Source organism: Amblyomma maculatum, chromosome 8 (genome assembly GCF_055883805.1).
Source record: "Amblyomma maculatum isolate TAMU_Amacu chromosome 8, ASM5588380v1, whole genome shotgun sequence".
Taxonomy (NCBI): domain Eukaryota; kingdom Metazoa; phylum Arthropoda; class Arachnida; order Ixodida; family Ixodidae; genus Amblyomma; species Amblyomma maculatum.
Genome location: NC_139351.1, coordinates 93198415 through 93215804, shown reverse-complemented (window position 1 = coordinate 93215804; position 17390 = coordinate 93198415). Strand labels below are relative to the sequence as shown.

The 17390-nt window shown below is 45.4% G+C and overlaps 1 protein-coding gene across 1 annotated transcript; it reads right to left on the bottom strand.

The window, feature by feature from the left end:
* Positions 1-2213: 2213 nt before the first annotated feature.
* Positions 2214-17122, bottom strand: LOC146181828 (uncharacterized). Its single transcript, XM_084575554.1, has 4 exons — positions 16799-17122; positions 8112-8352; positions 5621-5757; positions 2214-2733 (listed from the first exon to the last, which is right to left on the bottom strand). Exons 2-4 carry the CDS (start codon positions 8287-8289, stop codon positions 2653-2655), a joined length of 396 nt encoding a protein of 131 aa, XP_084431680.1. The 5' UTR covers positions 8290-8352; positions 16799-17122; the 3' UTR covers positions 2214-2652.
* Positions 17123-17390: the final 268 nt, after the last annotated feature.

Below are 17390 nucleotides of genomic sequence, written 5' to 3'. Positions count from 1 at the left end.
AAACCTACAGCTTTTTGAAATTTTTGAACTTTCGAGGGTGAATGCCTTACCAACCTAAAAGCGGAAAATACCCCCCCCCCCCCCCCCCCCGTTACTGTTTTAGTTGTTGGCATTGCCGTTTTTCACAAGCATCGGTATCCATGAATCCATGATGGAATGCTGTCTGTAGCGCTGAATTTTCCCTCTTTTGAACCAAACTTGGGACGTAACCTTTTGTTGTGGAGCATTCCAGGCGGTGTCATACCATTTCACTTCCTGTCATCCGTCTGGTAGTCTAGCTTGCGTAGGGATATAAACCTACGACGTACGTATATTCAGTTATATACATTATTCACCTCAACACACCACGTCACTCAGCGCAGCGGGAGAAATCAGATCAGGAGAAGTGAAGGGGTTGTCAATATATTTAAATTTACTGCGGCAACTTACGCGCGAGCAATGCGAAAGTGTCGAGAGGCCATTGCTTGCTGATTTAAATTGTTTTTTTGTTCTTAGTGTTAGTCTTGTTGCAAAATATTGAACGCTATTTTATGTTAGTGGCCAGTTGCAATTGTTTTAATTAGCAATTACAACTGATATTAACTAGCAATTCTAAATATCAAATATTAGTGATTTGGGATATTGGCACTAGTATCCCTACCGGTTGACGAGCTCTAGTGTGAGTGATAGTTACGCAACCATATTGCTCGAACTAACCACCAACACATACGCTTGTCCCGTAACCTGGCCTTCGGCACATAAAGATAGGTTGGCCCTTCACTATGTAGTACACCTTATCTGTCCCCTCCTCTAGCCCCTCTAGCCGTCGCATTGACATCGTCACAGGTTAATCGGCTGCCATCCGCAGTCGGCGGCGTGTTCTAAATTCTGAGGTTTTAGCACAGGGTATTCAGGCATACCTGATAAATACTTCATAAAATCCGTGTACACTGGATTCGATTCGTAGGAACATACATCCTGCTGAAACCTTGGTGGACAGAGAAAGCCGTAATGCAACACCTCCTCGTCTCCTTGATATAGCCTCCTTCTCTCCAGTGACTGTACTCCTTTTAGAAAAGGAGAAACCCCGGCACTCCACGCGACTGCTGCTCCCAGCACGTGGAACCGACCTCCCTGGCGACCTTGTGCGCCGGAAAAAAGTCGTGCTTCGAAGGTTGCACCTTCATGTCGCCCTCACCACCACGGTACCCTGGTCGCGGCCTGCACAATAACATGCCCCATTTGACGACACCTGCCCCTTCATTCCTGCTTCTGTCCTCGAGGAAAACACAACACACATTCTGTGGACGTGGTCCTCTTCACACGTCATCCGGCAGAAACCTGCCTTGGTGTGGGACTCCCTCAGGCCGACAGCCGGATGTGGAAGCCAGGATATTTAGTCCTCATCACCGGCCCTTGCTAAATTGGCCCGTACCTGTATTTGTAGTCTGTGTTGATCCCCTTTTCAAGCGAAGACGCAGTGTGCAGGCTTCGGGCACTTGAGCGGGAGCTCACGCTCGCCTTGTGGAATTCTGGGAAGTTTGCGATCTCACGCTTAAAATCCCTGGACCCTGCCCTGAAGATCCGGCTTCCACCCGGTCTACCCCGACGTGAAGCAACTTTGCTGTGCCGCCTGTGGGTCGGTGTAGCGTTCACAAACTTTTATTCGTTTGTGATAGGCATGGTTAATAGCCCTGCATGTGCAACCTGCGGAAAGACAGTGCGGAAAGACAGTGTCTCTCCATGCGCTGGAGCGTCTAGATGGACGCCCACTGACTGCAATCAATATTCTAGGATACTGGCTGCAGTGATCGTCGGCAGTGAAAACGTACCCAGGCACTGCTCCGCTTCATGAAAACCACGCGCCTGATCTATAGGTTTTTGATTTTGTTGTGATGTGACGAGATAAGACTGTGACGTGATGTGATGTGACATGATATGGCTGTGATGCGACTATACTGACTTAACCCATTCCTCTCTTACCCATCACTTCTATATCCCCTCACCCCCTTCCCTAAGTGCAGGGTAGCTAGGCGGTTCCTTCTTCCGATTAGCCTCCCTGCCTTTCCTCTTCCTCATCTTACGCTGCAAAGCATGCTAACGCAATAAACAAAAGAAGAGTACAAAGGGCACCGCGCTACAAATCGCATAGTGGCTCGCTCCGCAGGAGGAGGCGTTGGGAACGGCCGTCGAGGGATTGCATTGTGAGGACAGCTTTCGCCTACACGCGGCAGTCTGTCTCTGCAGATTTTTTTTTTATTTTCCGCTGCAATGGTACTCTAACAAAATGTTTATTGAGACGAATTAGGCGTGGATTTAGATTAACATATCTTCCTCGCGTCGCCTTTCCTCGTTGGTTTTCCTACAGTATCTAAACTGGCCGAGCAGCGGACAAAAAGCGGTGGTCGGTGAGAAAAACTGAAACTCGAATTGGCGGGTATTTTAACGCGTAGTCTAATTTGAAGTTGTCTCTAATGGCTGTAGCAGACTTCTCAGGTATGCTGAATTCACGAAAATTCGGCGTTGAGTAATAGTTATGGTTATGCTGTGTAATAACGGCAACAGTTGTGGGTGCTACGCGCAGAGATGTGCACTCGATGATCCTGATTTTTGTTTTTTATATATAAAACATCATCGATGCATTGAATCTTGGGCGCAGCTTGTTCCATGCGTCTATTCGAAGCGCTCCATTTCCCCAACAGTGTTCCTCAGGTAAGGCGGTGGTCCTCCCTGGATCAGGTATGTCGTGGTGTCCTGCAAGTTCCGAAGGCACGGGAGAAAATTCTCAGATGCGTTAGGGATGAAAAGCTTATATACGGGACGTCTGTAAACGCAAAAAAAAAACGCTCAGGAGCACATAAATAACGCAGGTTGTGCACATAAAGATAAAACGGGACTTAAACATTTCGTATATTATTTCCTACCTTTATTTTTTGCACTTAGTACCGAATCTGCATCGCTGGCTAAAAGGCGCTCGCACTTCTTTATTTATGTATGCATTTATACATGATCATGTTTTGCTTTCAATATTTGAATTTACTTCGATGCTGAATTTTATGCACTCTTGATTTTTGATTATGGTTGTGTCTGAGCACAAATTGTAAGACGTAGAAGACTTTTACACCTAATTGTTAATACTATTTTTATTGTTATACGAAGCCAGCACTACCAACGACAGACTGTACCCGTCTTGTTCAATTCACTTTTTTTTTCTTTTCTGTTTTCTTTGGTCTCATATTGAGACCTGGTATACCTGAATAATATTTCTTAAATGTTTTTACTACTGTGCAATCTATCCTAACTTTTCATGCATGTTTTTATAATTGAAATTGAATCTCCAACTGAGTTTCTTCTTGGGCATGTCTTTCAAACAGTATCTTGCATCTTTTTCGTCTATACTTCTACTTTACTGCGCTCCCTTTCTGTGTCTGATACAGTTATATAAGATGGTAATCTTCAACAAGCTTCCAGTGATCTTTGACAGGCCCGTCTTATTGTAGAGTTCTAGGCAGGATGTGCAATATAATGCAATTATTGATAGGCACATATTCTGCGAGTTCTAGATCTCTCCTATTTATTTTGTTATTTCATGCTGCGTCAGCAGTGCAGTTGTTCAGGAAAGCGGATCATACCAGTTGGGAAACTGGACTTTAAAACGGTAACTTGTCATAGTGGCCAAGGTTATTGAATGATGACAATCAGCGGCAAGTGGCATGTAAAAGATGTCGCCATTTCTTTCCATTGCGTTCTGATTAGCATTACATTCTTGCTTATTTCACATCTTCATGCAGCCTTCGGGCTCCTACACTTAAGATTTTTATTAATTCTACCTTTTTACTGATTTCCTTGCCTGGTGGATGTGCGTTTATCAACGACCTCAACGTTTCATACCTAGACGCAGGTTACATTATTAACCACGAGCGTCGCAACTGTCTGTAAACCTCCAAATTTTGTCCCAAGCAGACAGCTATATTTCAAAGCGCAGGCATTTTCAGAAACGTCGCAAGTCGAAATATGATCATATTTAAGTTCTCTAGATTGCAACCAGGGGTAGCATTGACTAACAATTCACAACATCAGGGCAAGCGGCGAGTTCGAAAATACAAGACAGCTGTCCAGCCTTCAACGATAGTCATCGCCAGTAACAGCACGTTGCGTTATGCACCCAGTACTGGGGCATGGTTGCAAATGAGCCAATGACATGCCTGTTCCGTCGCAGTCTTTTTACGACTAGCTTGTCTGCAGCAGCCCTCGTTTCATTAGAACGTTTTTTTCGAACCTACAGCATTTGTCAACTTCGATGTCCCCACGACACGAACTGCATTCCGACTCCAACTGAAGCGAAACGTAGTGAACACGCCATTTATATAGCTGCCCGATCACACAACCACAGACGTGATTGCCTGGGCTCATGGAAACATTTAAACCACTGATGTCAATGCTAGTTTAATCATCGATGCAAAAGCCAAGGGTCAAAATTCATCTCTGCGCATTAGGAGTAGTTGATAATCACAGCACATTATCTTAGGCTTAAGCATAGCATACGCGTCCTCCTCCTCTTCCTCGTCCTCGACTGCCAAGGATGTGGGATCGAATCCCGGCCACAGCTACTGCTTTTCGATAGAGGCGAAAAGCAAGGCACCCTTGTTCTGTGTGATGTCACTGCACGTTGAAGAACCCCAGGTAGTCGAAATTTCCGGAGTCCTCCACTACGGCCTCTTTCATAGCCTGAGTCGCTTTGGGACGTAAAATCCCACAAAACAAAAAACAATCTATCTTGGTACGAGACAAGATTTTTGTTCGGCTCAGGCGCCAGTGGGTGCGCATTCCCGCTAAAATAAATGTTAGAGAATACAGCCCCAATGAGATGATGAACTGGATTTTTTTTTTTTTTTTTTTTGGCGCAAGGGCATCTTAGGCCAAAGAGCGCCAGAACCCCCAATAAGCAATGGATATTGGGCCACGTCACCAATATAGCCGAGCAAACAGCAACTAGCGTGCGCTCTATGTCAACGCCCGCTACCTTATCCGTTACGCCAGTGCAGTTCTTCATGGGACACCTGAGTCATGACTCAGTAACCACGAGCGTATTGTTATGGAGCTACCATTGCTAATATAGGCACTGCGCAACACTACACTGATTTGTGGTTTCCCTGCTATGATTACCATCTCAGTCTTCCATTCTGAGCGTGTTATTTTAGTGCATTTATTTCCGCCTTGTCTCAACTCTTAAAACCCGCGAAAAGCCCCTTATCTTTCTGTTTTATTTTAAGGAAGAAAAGAAGTGCCTTGCGTCTTTGCCCCTGCCATCGGTGACAATGCGTTGACCACCGCCATAAGACTCATAGCTATTGATGAAAAATAAATTTGCCATCCTGTAAACGCAATAATGGGTGTGGCCATTTGGCCCAGTAGACTCACAGTAGCAAGCTTCCCCTAGCAGGTTACTTTTCCATCTCACCGATGAAACAGATAGTGCGGCAAGCGGATTAGAGCGGTGCTATCTGTGCAGCTTGAGTTGAGGAGTCATTACTTTTGAATGGCCATGCCGTCAATGCTGCCATGATACTTCTAAAAACCCAGAGAGCTGTTTCGCACTATGTTCTCTAGCTGACTGGCAGATGGACTATGATGAGGTTACCTTTCGTCCCGCGCAGGCCCTGCAGATGCAGACGCAAAGGGCGATGATGCCGATCAATCCAACTAGAGGAACAATGATAATGACTGCGATGAGCCACCCGGCGAAGGCATCGGCTTGCCCGGGTAAGACGACGTGTTCTGCGAATTGTGGCCGCAACAAATGACAAGTAACTCAACTGTCCTTGAATGGAAGATACGTTGCCCTAATCTAGCGCACCTCTACGGAGGAAGATGGCCCAGTCCGACTTACTATGAGGTCTCGGGACCACGGAGATCGTAGCAAGTATTTCGTCAGCGCGCCTCATAACTAATTCGCTCACCACAGTAACACGGAAAACTGGTCGCCTGAACCAGTATGCCGAACAAATAGAAAGTACTCAAGACTGCTCTCTCCGCAGCCCCAATTTCTGCCTGAGGCTCTCCGTCCTTTTTTCCTGTAATATGCAGTATTATTGGCCACTAAACAAGCGCTACTTTTTGTAATTCTCTGTTTTGGTGATGTGTAAGGTTAGACTCATTACAGAACTGTTTCTAGTAGTCGCTGGTAAAATGAATCGTGAATCGCAGCTTTCTCGTTTTGGGACAGTAATAATGGGACTATCTGGTGATTGTCTCTTATAAGTAGAGCTCGCTCCAAGGACTCTCTGACACCTCCGGATACCGGAGGTTTTTCACCTTCTTCAGAAATTCCTTGTTGAGGTACAATTGATGGTTATTATCAGTGATTGTGTGCACGGTTCATCCTGCATGACATCAGGTCACAAATATCTGCCTCGAATTTGTTATCTTAATTAGGATTAACACTTTCACAGACGAAGCGACTGCGGGTGTAGCAAACTCAAATCTGATGCCTCTAGTAGATTACAGAAACCTCAACAAACCTGTTGTCAACAAGTCCATCATTTCTCACAAGCTTTTTGATCTTTCAGTGTGCAAAAATTCCGCAGCCGCAATTTGCGTTAGTGGTATGAAACGAAGCCGTTCTCTTATCTCGCAGGGATGCCTGAAAACAGCGTCCATATCTGATAGCGCTTAGCTTTTTAAACTACTTGCAATTCCGGAAAGAGCTACGTGTCGAAAAATACACACATACACACAAACAAAAAACTAAGAACTTTTGCGCGAAAGCATTGTTGCAAGATGCTATTCTGACCGCCGAAAAATCGACGCGCTTGAATTGTGGTGCTGGCGGAGACTCTTGAGAGTTCCTTGGACTGTCAGAAGATCAAATCAGTCGATATTGTCGACCATAAACCCTGACTGCTCATTGAAGGGTCAAATTCTAAAGTTAAAGCTCAGCTACTTTGGTCATCTGATGAGAAGAGAGGAGTCGCTGGAGAAAGATTTGATGTTGGGAAAGGTTGAGGGTCACCGGAGTAAGGGTAGGCAGCGAACGCGGTGGTTAGATGGCATCCTCGAGGCACTGCAGATGAAGGTATGTGATGTCAGAAAGATAGTGATAGACCGGAAAGCGTGGCGTGATATGATCCATAGGGTCGTGGAGAGCCGGACACGACAGAACGACTGAACTGCTCTGATTCTTTTATTACTATGTTGTGTTTTGCAATTACCATGCTTCAGTTGATAGTCAGCGTGTCATAGCCGCCAACCATTTCCAACTAAAAAAGGCTGAGGAAACAAAATAAACAAAGGCAGGCGATCTCACAGGCACTACTCAGGACTCCCCTTTTAATCAGCACATCGCCTACCTTCCCTCTATTACCCCGACCCATTCCTGTGTATATTGAAGCCTTAGCGCACGATCAATGTAAGCGATGTATTCTCAGCTATTAGATCATTCAAGCTTTGTCCCTGAGCGCAGGCACCAACGTTAAGAACAGCTCAAAACAGGTACAAAATCGACAAAACAAGTTTAGCTGACAATGACGGCCTTCCCCGAAAACGAAACAGCAGCACGATCAAGCGAAATTATATAACATGATTACAATTTCAGTTAGTGATTGCCAAGTGGGAACATATCGACGAGTGAAATGATTTGAACAAAGGACCACTGTTTATTGCTGTCTAACTTTTACTTTTCGCTGTTAATGCTCTCTGTCCCAAACGTTCACCGGAGGGAGTCGTCGCGTTTCCTCTATAAGCTATAAAATGGTATTCTGTGCATATGTGGAGCTCTCAAACATAAGACATACAGAATCCTTAAATTTTTTTCAGCGTCCGCTGATCTTGTTTGTCCACCATGCGAGAACGTCGCAACCGATTCACCAAAAAAAAAATGCCCTTTTACAGCCAATGCGCAACAACAACAACAACAAAACTAGACCGCATTACTAGGCCGGACCTGAATTGGTGGCATTTCACATGGTGACGAACGTTCTGGACCAGGGAATGCTCTTGACCTTTGGGGTCAGGTTGACTCCATTGGGTCGAACCCATCACCCCGTCTTCAACAGCGCTATGTCGTAGCCGCTGAGCCCCAGCAATGATTGTTGTTTCCTAGAAGAAAGCACTCATAATGTCTTTTTGTTTACCTGTTTTGGCAACACCGTCCCATATGTCCACGAGGCCATTTGGATCAGCCAGCTTCAGTGACAACGGAAGACTTCTGTCTGTGCTGCCATCTATCGGCAGCTTTGCAGAACTCGAACCGTGGATGACGGTGATCACCACTAGCGTTACAGCTAGCGCGAAACTTGTTGGCCGTAACATTTCGTGGCCTTGCTCAAGCAACTCGGAGGTGGCCGTACGTGGCTGCCTTCAACGGCGCTGCAGCTGGAACAGAACACCAATGCCAAGGGTCTTAGAGAAATAGGTTGATATTGCTTGAGATTATTACATGTAATTATTTGAGGCGAGTTCGATCGACGCCGAACAGCGTTTAGCAACGTCTTCACACCTAACGATAAATTTATACAGTTTTCTTGACTTTCAAGAAAGCATTTTGGCGTGCTATTGTGCATGATAAAAGGTAATAAAAAATTCGAGGACACTTTGGCGACTAAAGTGGTGAAAGGTGAAAGCCTGAGTGCTGCATTCTGCTACGCGACTAATGCGCATGTAGCGATGAATGCTGCTACGAGTAAAGCGAGCGGCTACTCTTTCATATTCTGCGAGTGCATATATTCAGTGAATTCTGCTTGGCAGAGACGAGACCGCGCTCCTTGTATCTTCACAGTTGTTCTTTACTGTTGCGTGATTGACTTTGCCGGGTGCGCGGCTTTAGTTAGTAATTATATTAAATAATTACGCAACTGACAGTAATTGGAAATTTTGAACTATTTAGGTATTTGCTTGAAGTCAATTGCTCTACAAAATTAACTCATATCAGACATGTGCCGATCTCTAATTCCCATAGTGTTAGAAGCTCACTTTTCAAATACTACCATTTCCGACGTCCATGCGTAGGTTTTCTAACAGGACAACGCCTCCGCCTGAACGACGCTGTATTTTCCCTTTACACTCTCCCATTTTGCTTATGCAGTTGCTATTTAAGAATGAGGACAAAAACATCTGAAAATCATTTCTAGAGGTAACATCACAAATGTCCTGACTAAAGTGACATAGTGCGTAATAAACTGAGAGCATTAAAAATTAGTTGCGGTTTAACTCTGGTTAACCCTAGTTAAATTGCGAAAGCGACGGCGGAAGCTTCTTTTGCCTGCTACATTATTCCCCTATCGCGCCCTATCAGTGTAAGGTGCTACATTATTGGGTACACTTAAGCTCATCCTGTAAGGGTATAAGGCGAGAACGCAAGCTACCAGCCCACATACAAAGTCACGCTTCAACCAAGCCGTATGGACGTACCTGCTTGTGGTAGGGGTAACGAGAATGCAAACAGTTCTGGAAGGCTGATTCTGATATCACCCTCACATTAAAGAAACGACCCGAGTTGGCAGCTCCTGCCCGTGGCATAGGAGTAACGTGAATTCAAATTTCGCGGCAGGCTGATCTTTTTATTAGGAGACCTTAGCTACGCCTCTTCACGGCGTAGCTGCGGCCACTCGAGGTCTCACTTTGGCTGCCATAGTATTGCTTTCGCAATAAAAGTCCAGTCATTACTCGATAGGGCAGACTCAGCGAGAACCGTAACTTTATTCGCATTATGATGAATTCGAAATAAGGATTCTGCTGCTTCAATGTACTTTATGAAAATGGTACCATGCCTCATCTCGAATCAACCAAATCTTAGAATAAAAGCTCGTCGAGGACAAATTGAAGCTGATCTCATCGATAGATTACCATGGTATAAGGACTAAGTCGGTACTTTCCCGAAGCACGGAGCTCTTATGAGCTGTACAAAAAATTAAAGCATTAAATTCCAGTATCGCCACCACCGGCAAGCGAAGTACTCCGACGTCGATACTGTTTATTCACGTGTATCTCTTAAGCTAGCCTACACCACCGTTCGCTTCCAGAACGATCACGGAGGCCGTCTCAAGCTTGACTCTAATGACAGGGATACGTTTATTATTATTTAAATGTGGTATCCTAAGCAAAAAGTGCATTCATTGCTCTCGGCTGAGCATTGGTATAAAGAGGAACAGCTACAGGGCCGATTTTTACTCATCAGAGGCACAGGATGAAGTTTACCTCAGCCACCCTTAAAACGGATTCAAATTAACAAGAATCCGCTGTTCTAATTGCGTTTTCGCACCAACACGTTTGCTCCTCTTCTTAAGAAAGAAAGCGTCGGAGAGCAAAACTGCAGCCGAACGGGAAATCCCAGAGATAGAAATTACACACGGGGCTCGGGCGCGTTACCTCTTCACTGCAACTTGGTTTTCCCCTAACAAATGTTATTTATCGCAGTGACTAAAGTTATGTGCAAATGACGCACCTCAGATGTTAGAAAACGGTATCCAAGGCGGGAATTTAACGGCGGCGCAACACGGAAACGACCGTGTTGCGCTTTTGCGCCGTCGGGCGCAACGCGGTCCGGAACGGGCGCAACGCGGAAACGGACCGGCGCAACACGGAAACCGTTTCCGTGTTGCGCCGACGTTCAATTCCATCATGCACCAACTCGCCCCCCAGGCCGTTATTCCGGTATCCAAGGCGTTTAAAAATGCTACAGACGATTAGTGCGAATGGCGCAGCGTTAAATGTGTTTGGATTAGGTTATATTTCCCCTGCGTCCTCTTCTATGTGTGTAATACCCTCGCTGTATCCACCTTTACATCTACATTTTCACACCTTTCCCTACATCCCTCTCTGTCTTCCCTCGTGCCTTAAAGAGGATTCGGCCTTCTTCCCTCTCTACTTCTCATTCGCCAACAGTCGCATGCTAGAAATGACATTTTCTCGAAACAATTAATTTAGTGCTCTTCTATCTGTCATGGTCTTCAGAAGGTGTGTGTCCGTACTGTGAAAAAAAAAAAAATGAAAAAAAAAACTTTTGAAGAGGTACGTTAATACCTTGTGTCCGATACGATACGATAAGCTTTATTTTCCATCAAAGATGGAGGGAGACGAGGCTAAAAGCTGCGGCCGCAGCTTGACTGGTCCTCCCCCCCCCCCCCCCCCTACATATAAGAGCGACAGAGCGACAGGTGGCACTTGACAGCAAGGCATACAATACCAGTGGAAAATACTGGTTACACAAAAGATATTGGCGTGGACACTGACAAGGACGACAGCAATGTGCAGTGGCAAACAAAAAATTCTAGGCCCATAGTGGAGTCTAAGAAATCGAAACATTTGGTAACCTTGAAAAAGGACATAATATATGCAACTCTCTTGTATTTGAAATCAGTTTAGCCACATGCACACACAGCTTTCCAAAACAAAGAGAAAAAAAAAAGGAGTATACTAATGCATCAGAAATGATATCACCACAAGATAACACCACAATAAAGTCATATCATTTCCAAAAGTTATACAATACTAATACCGAAAGAAAATGTTCTAAAGCTGCTTAACATTCAGCTGTAAAATGTCGGTATTATTAGACAAATAGGAATTTAAAAGCGATGGGATACAATATTTTAGTGTTTGCGCAGCGTAATTCGTTCTACTGAAATCAACTTTCCAGATTTCGGGTTTCCGCGTAAAATGTCCAGTCGAAACTTTAGGAGTTAAGTTTCCTAAATTTGTTAGGATATTACTATTCCGCTTTCTTCCTTTGATTAATGCGAAACATAGATTGTAATTGTACATGTATTTCACTCGCAAAAGTCCCAGCTTTTGAAACAATGGTTGCGCATTAGCGTCGTACATAGAGTGTGTAATGATTCTAACTACCTTTCTCTGAAGCCTACTAAGTTTCTGCATATTAGCCATTGTAGTAATACTCCACAAGAGATTGCAATAATTAATGTAAGACAAAAAGAGAGAGAGTTATACAAAAGCATCATAACATTCTTAGGTAAGAAAAACTTGTTTCTACACAGAATACCAATTACTGACGCAAGCTTATTACATACGTAATCTATGTGTCGGTCCCAAGACATAGTATCTGTAAAAATGACTCCTAATGTTCTAAATTCACGCACGATTTAACTCCGACGGTACCAGTCTTGTTTTCGCACGGAAAACGATCGCTTTTGTCTTATTGTTGTTGATTATTAAACCGTTCTGTTTTGCCCAATCACCTACTTTAAGTAACGCCGAGTTTGCAATGTTAAACAGTTCTGTGCAGTTTTCTGAGACAAAAAATGCTAGTGTCGTCAGCATAGATGACGAACTTAGCCTGCGCTTCCACACTGACGATGTCGTTTAAGTATACATTAAATAGAAATGGTCCTAAAATACTTCCTGTGGGACACCGACTGTATAGAAAGTAGACTTGAGGAATGGCCATCGAGCTCAACATATTGCACGCGATGTGAAAGGCATGTTTTGATTAGCTCTAACGGTAACCCGCGAACACCGTACTTCTTTAGTTTTTCAAGAAGCAAGTTGCGATTCAGATAGTCAAATGCCGTGGTGAAATCTACGTATATCCCTAGTACATACTGTTTGTTGTCCATGTTTGTTAGAATGTATTCTTTTTGATCTAGCAACGCAAGTTGTGTGGATCGAAATTTCTGAAACCCATACTGCGTATCAATTATGCAGTTTTTTTTTTTTTTTTCAAAAAAGGATTCAAGGCCTATCAACACAACTTTCTCTAATCCTTTAGAAAATACAGGAAGGATAGAAATTGGGCGGTAATTATTAAGAATGTTATGATCACCTTTTTTATTTATAGCCCTGACCTTTGCTATTTGCATGTCATTGGGAAATACTCCAGAGCTTATACACAAGTTAAATATGTGTGTTAGGACAGGGGATATAATATCAAGAACATATTTTACAGGCTGAATTTGCACATTGTGCACATCACAGCTGGCTGAGTTTTTTAGTTGTGTGAACGTTAAATACACTTCATTGTTCGTCACAGGACTGAAGAATATACTTCTGGGGTTTTCCTTAACGAGATGCTCTACATGATTAGGCAATACAGGTAGAGGTAAGCTTACGAAGTGCTCATTAAACGCATCCGCCAAAGCAGGACCAGAAAGCAACTTGTTATTGATTTTAAGTTCACTAATCGGACAGGGAACTTGTGAACGGCCAAGAACCTGATTGAGCTTTCGCCAGGTAGACTTGGAATCATGCTTTACTGAACTAAAGGAATTTGCAAGGTAATCACTTTTAGCCTTTCTGATTTCCTTATTAAGGCTATTTCTATACTTCTTAAATTCTTTCAAATGAGTAATGTCTCGGGACTGAATGAACCTATGGAACATGTCATTCTTAACTCTAATTTTAGCCATTAGGTAATCATTTATCCAAGGTTTCCTTATTTTTCTAGACACACTGATGGTGCGGAAAGGAATATGTTGTCTGTAAAGCTCGACGAACTTCTCAGTGAATAGGTAGTATGAGACATTAGGATCTGTTGATTCTTGAACATTTGACCAGTCCACTCTTGACATTTCATTACGAAATCGGTCTAACTGCGATGGTAAAATCTGCTGATAGGTAACTTTGAGATTTATTCTCTTCTCCTTTTCTAAAAGTTTCACACAAAAAAAATAGGCAGATGGTCACTGAGATCACAAGCAAGAACACCCGATTTGACTTGATGATCTGAGAAATTGGTTAAGAATAGGTCAATTAATGTTGACGAACATGATGTAATACGAGTTGGAAGGAATATGATGTTAGCTATGTTTTGTGATTCAAGCAACAGCTTAAATTCTTTGACACGACTAGATATTGTTTGAAGCATGTTTAAGTTGAAGTCACCGCCACAAACAAGGTCTAAATTAGAGTCATTAACGCACGAGAAAAGAGATTCAAGAAAATTAAAGAAAACTGTGAAATTCCCTTCCGGGGGTCTGTATACCGTAACGAGAACCAACTTGCCGCTACGCAAAGATAATGACTCAAAATCCCTTGTTGATTTAGTGAAAGGTGGGAGTATATCATATTTTACACCCTTCTTTATCAGCACGGCAACGCCGCCTCCTCTGCCATAGCTACGATTAAGATTGCATGTCTGGTATTCCCGCAGTCGCCTCTCAGAGCTCGGCGAGAGCGGGTGCGTGCGGCGCTCGCTCCGGCGAGCTCGTGCGTTCCCGCTCTCGCCGCGCTCTCGTCAGCCTTGACCGTCCCTCACGTATTCGTGAGTCCTGCTCGCCCCCTTCGGGGGTTCAGTCCTCCCTGCTCCAGCCCGCTGGTGCATATTCCCTGGGCCATCGTCCCCATCTCGCTGGCTTCTGCCAACCTTCCTGCTGCCGTGGTGCCCCGGACCCGTGACTTCCTACGCGCACCTCGTAGCTGCTGCGTGCGAGGTGCGACCCAGTGCTGCAACCTATTCCAGGATCGCCGGACCCTCACAGTGCGCCCCTTCCGCCCTCGAGGCGTCGACCCAGTGCTGTGCCGGTGACCTGGATTTCCCCGCGGCTCCCCCCTCGTCGCCTCCACGTTTGCGGCGCGCCCCTGCGTTGGACCGGGCTCATGGCTACTGCGGCGGCCCACTGCAGCTCCCCCGTGGGCGCAGCCCTGCTGGCCACTGCCAGTCTCCCGCGGACTTCACGGTCCGCGGGCCCTGACGCACCCGCCTCCCCTGCCGCTCCTGCGGTCCCCCTGCTGCTTCGCCAGCATTCCCGTGGGCCTTGTGCTCACGGCCCTCGACGCGCCGCCTTGCCAGCGGCTTCTCCAGCGTCATCCGCCGCACCTCTGCCACGGCAGAGGTAAATCAGCGGTCCTCCCTGCTGCCGCCCGGATTCTCCACCGACACAGCTTCCCGTGGGCTCCCTGCTCGCGGGCCTCGGCGCGCTGTCTACGGACGGTCTCCTCAGCGCCACCCGCCGCACTGCTGCCTTGGCAGCAGTCTATCGCGGTCCCCTCCTGCTGCGGCGGTTGCCCCAATCGCCGTGGTGTCCTGCTGTCACCAGCAGTCCTTCCTGTGCCTCGCAGAGGCGCAGTACCAGGCTTCACTGCACACCGAATTACCAACCTGCCGACGTTCACCGGGCTGTTTGCTTGGTGCGGGCCAAGACGACAAGACGATCCCCACCCCTCCCCACATCCCACTTCCCCATCCCCCGGACACCAAGAGTGCCGCCGCACAACATTAGGCCGGCATAACACATGTCCGGTCCCCCCCCCCCCCCCCCGTGAATATCCCAAAGTTCCCAACCAACCAACCTATTCCGGAAAAAAGATTGCATCACCATCGTCACGATACCATGTTTCAGTCAACATAAGTACACTGAATTGGGTCTTGATTTGATTTAACAGAACTTCCAGTAGAGTAGTTTTATTTTGAGCAGCTTGCATGTTCGCGTGAAATACTTTAAATGACGACTGAAAGGCGCTGCCAACAAAATTATCGAGATCATTTAAAGGTACATATTGTGTGTCCATGACAAGATTTGAGAAAGAAAAATATATGAAAAACACCAAAAAGAACTAATGCCGGTAGATGCTTGCAACATTTTCCAGTTCATTTAAGGCTTGAATGCGCCATGCACGTTCGCCGTTCCTTCGCCGAAGGAAAATCTTAGCATTCCTGTGCCAGACATACTGAAAGTTATGATCTTTGGCCCATTTCTTTGCTGCAAAAAGAAGTTCTCGTGAGTGATTTGTCAATTCGGGGCACTGTGCCGCTTGCTGTTTATTGTGCTTAATCTGTGTGTGTACCATTGTGCTTTAATCTGTGTCGCGTGTTTCTTTTTCTTAATGATATAATAATTTCCGCGTCGTACTATTTTGTTTGTTCATATATTAATTACCTTTGTATTTTTTGCCTGTTTCCTTACATTTTATGTATATATTGCACTGTATAGATTTTATGTCCCCCTTACACAATGCCTAATGGGCCGGTAAGGTATTTTCAAATAAATAAATAAATTCTCCTGAATGAACACTTGGAATGAATAATTGCTTAGAGCCTGCCTCTTTTCCAACCATTCTTCTCGTCTCTCCTGTCTGGCAAAACGAAGTATAATGCCAGGAATCTTGCCGGGCTTGGACGGAAGGCGGTGAATAGCGACAACGTCGTGTTTGGTTAACTCTGGAATATCCATCGTTTCAGCGAGAGCATTGACCTCATCAAGCAGAGTTTCGTTTTCAGTATGCGGGATTCCATGAAACTCTAGATTGTATTTACGGTTCCTCCATTCAAGATCATTTAATTGATCCCTCGGAGTTTGCACTTCTACTGCGTGATTCTGTTCAAGCTTTTGTACCTTAGCTTTAATTTCCTTGATCTCTGTGTCATGACGTGCAGTGTCAGCAAGAATTTTATCGTATTGGTCAGACATGAGCTCTACAGCTTGCTCAATGTTTAGGACGGTATCCTACAGGCTCAGAAGCACTCCAAGTTTCTCCGTATATCTGCAAGGACGAGACTAATCTGAGGGACTTCATCTGCTGATTTTTCTAGCGTAGCTGCCTCTGAAACGCTTTTTTTTTTTTTTTTTTTGGTCCGCCTCGTGTTCGCCCTACTCGGCATGTCTGGCAGCGCCATGCCTTTCTCGTCGTTTTGCCTCATGGAATTGAACTGGGATTCGTTGACTCCAGAGCATTTCCCTAAGTGATATATATAATTGCAGTCACTGCATGTCAAGTAGGGATCTTCTTTGTCCAGTTCTGTCGTACATAACAAGCATCTCAGTTCATCAGTCATGTTCACAACCCTATTTTCTGGCAGCAGCAGGACACACACAATAAATAAAAAAATAAAAACAAGCCTAAACGGTGCAAGTAAAACAAGACTGACCTGCGAAGGTGAAAAATTGTCGACTTAGCGCAGCTGCCAACGTGCTTCTGCCGCTGCCAGAACCGAAAAGGTCGCGGGTGCGTGTCGGGTCCGCTTTATAGTCCGTGATGCAGATGGGCGAGACTTCAGGAAGGCCTCAGGTTGGCTTCACCACGTTGATAAGGCCATCCGCTTTGCTCCTGGCTTTGTCATCGGTAGTCGGCTGATATGGCTCTGTGGTAGGATGCGGAACGCCGTCCGCTGGTCTACGCTGCTCAAACACTCGATGAACACTGCGAAGGTGAAAAGTTGTCGACTTAGCGCAGCTGCCAATGTGCTTCTGCCGCTGCCAGGACCGAAAAGGTTGCGGGTGCGTGTCGGGTCCACTTTATAGTCCGTGATGCAGTTGGGCGTGACTTCAGGAAAACCTTAGGTTGGCTTCACCACGTTGATAAGGCCATCCGCTTTGCTCCTGGCTTAGTTCCCGGTAGTCGGCTGATATGGCTCTGTGGTAGGATTCGGAACGCCGTCCGCTGGTCTGCGCTGCTCAAACACTCGATGAACACTGCGAAGGTGAAAAATTGTCGACTTAGCGCAGCTGCCAACGTGCTCC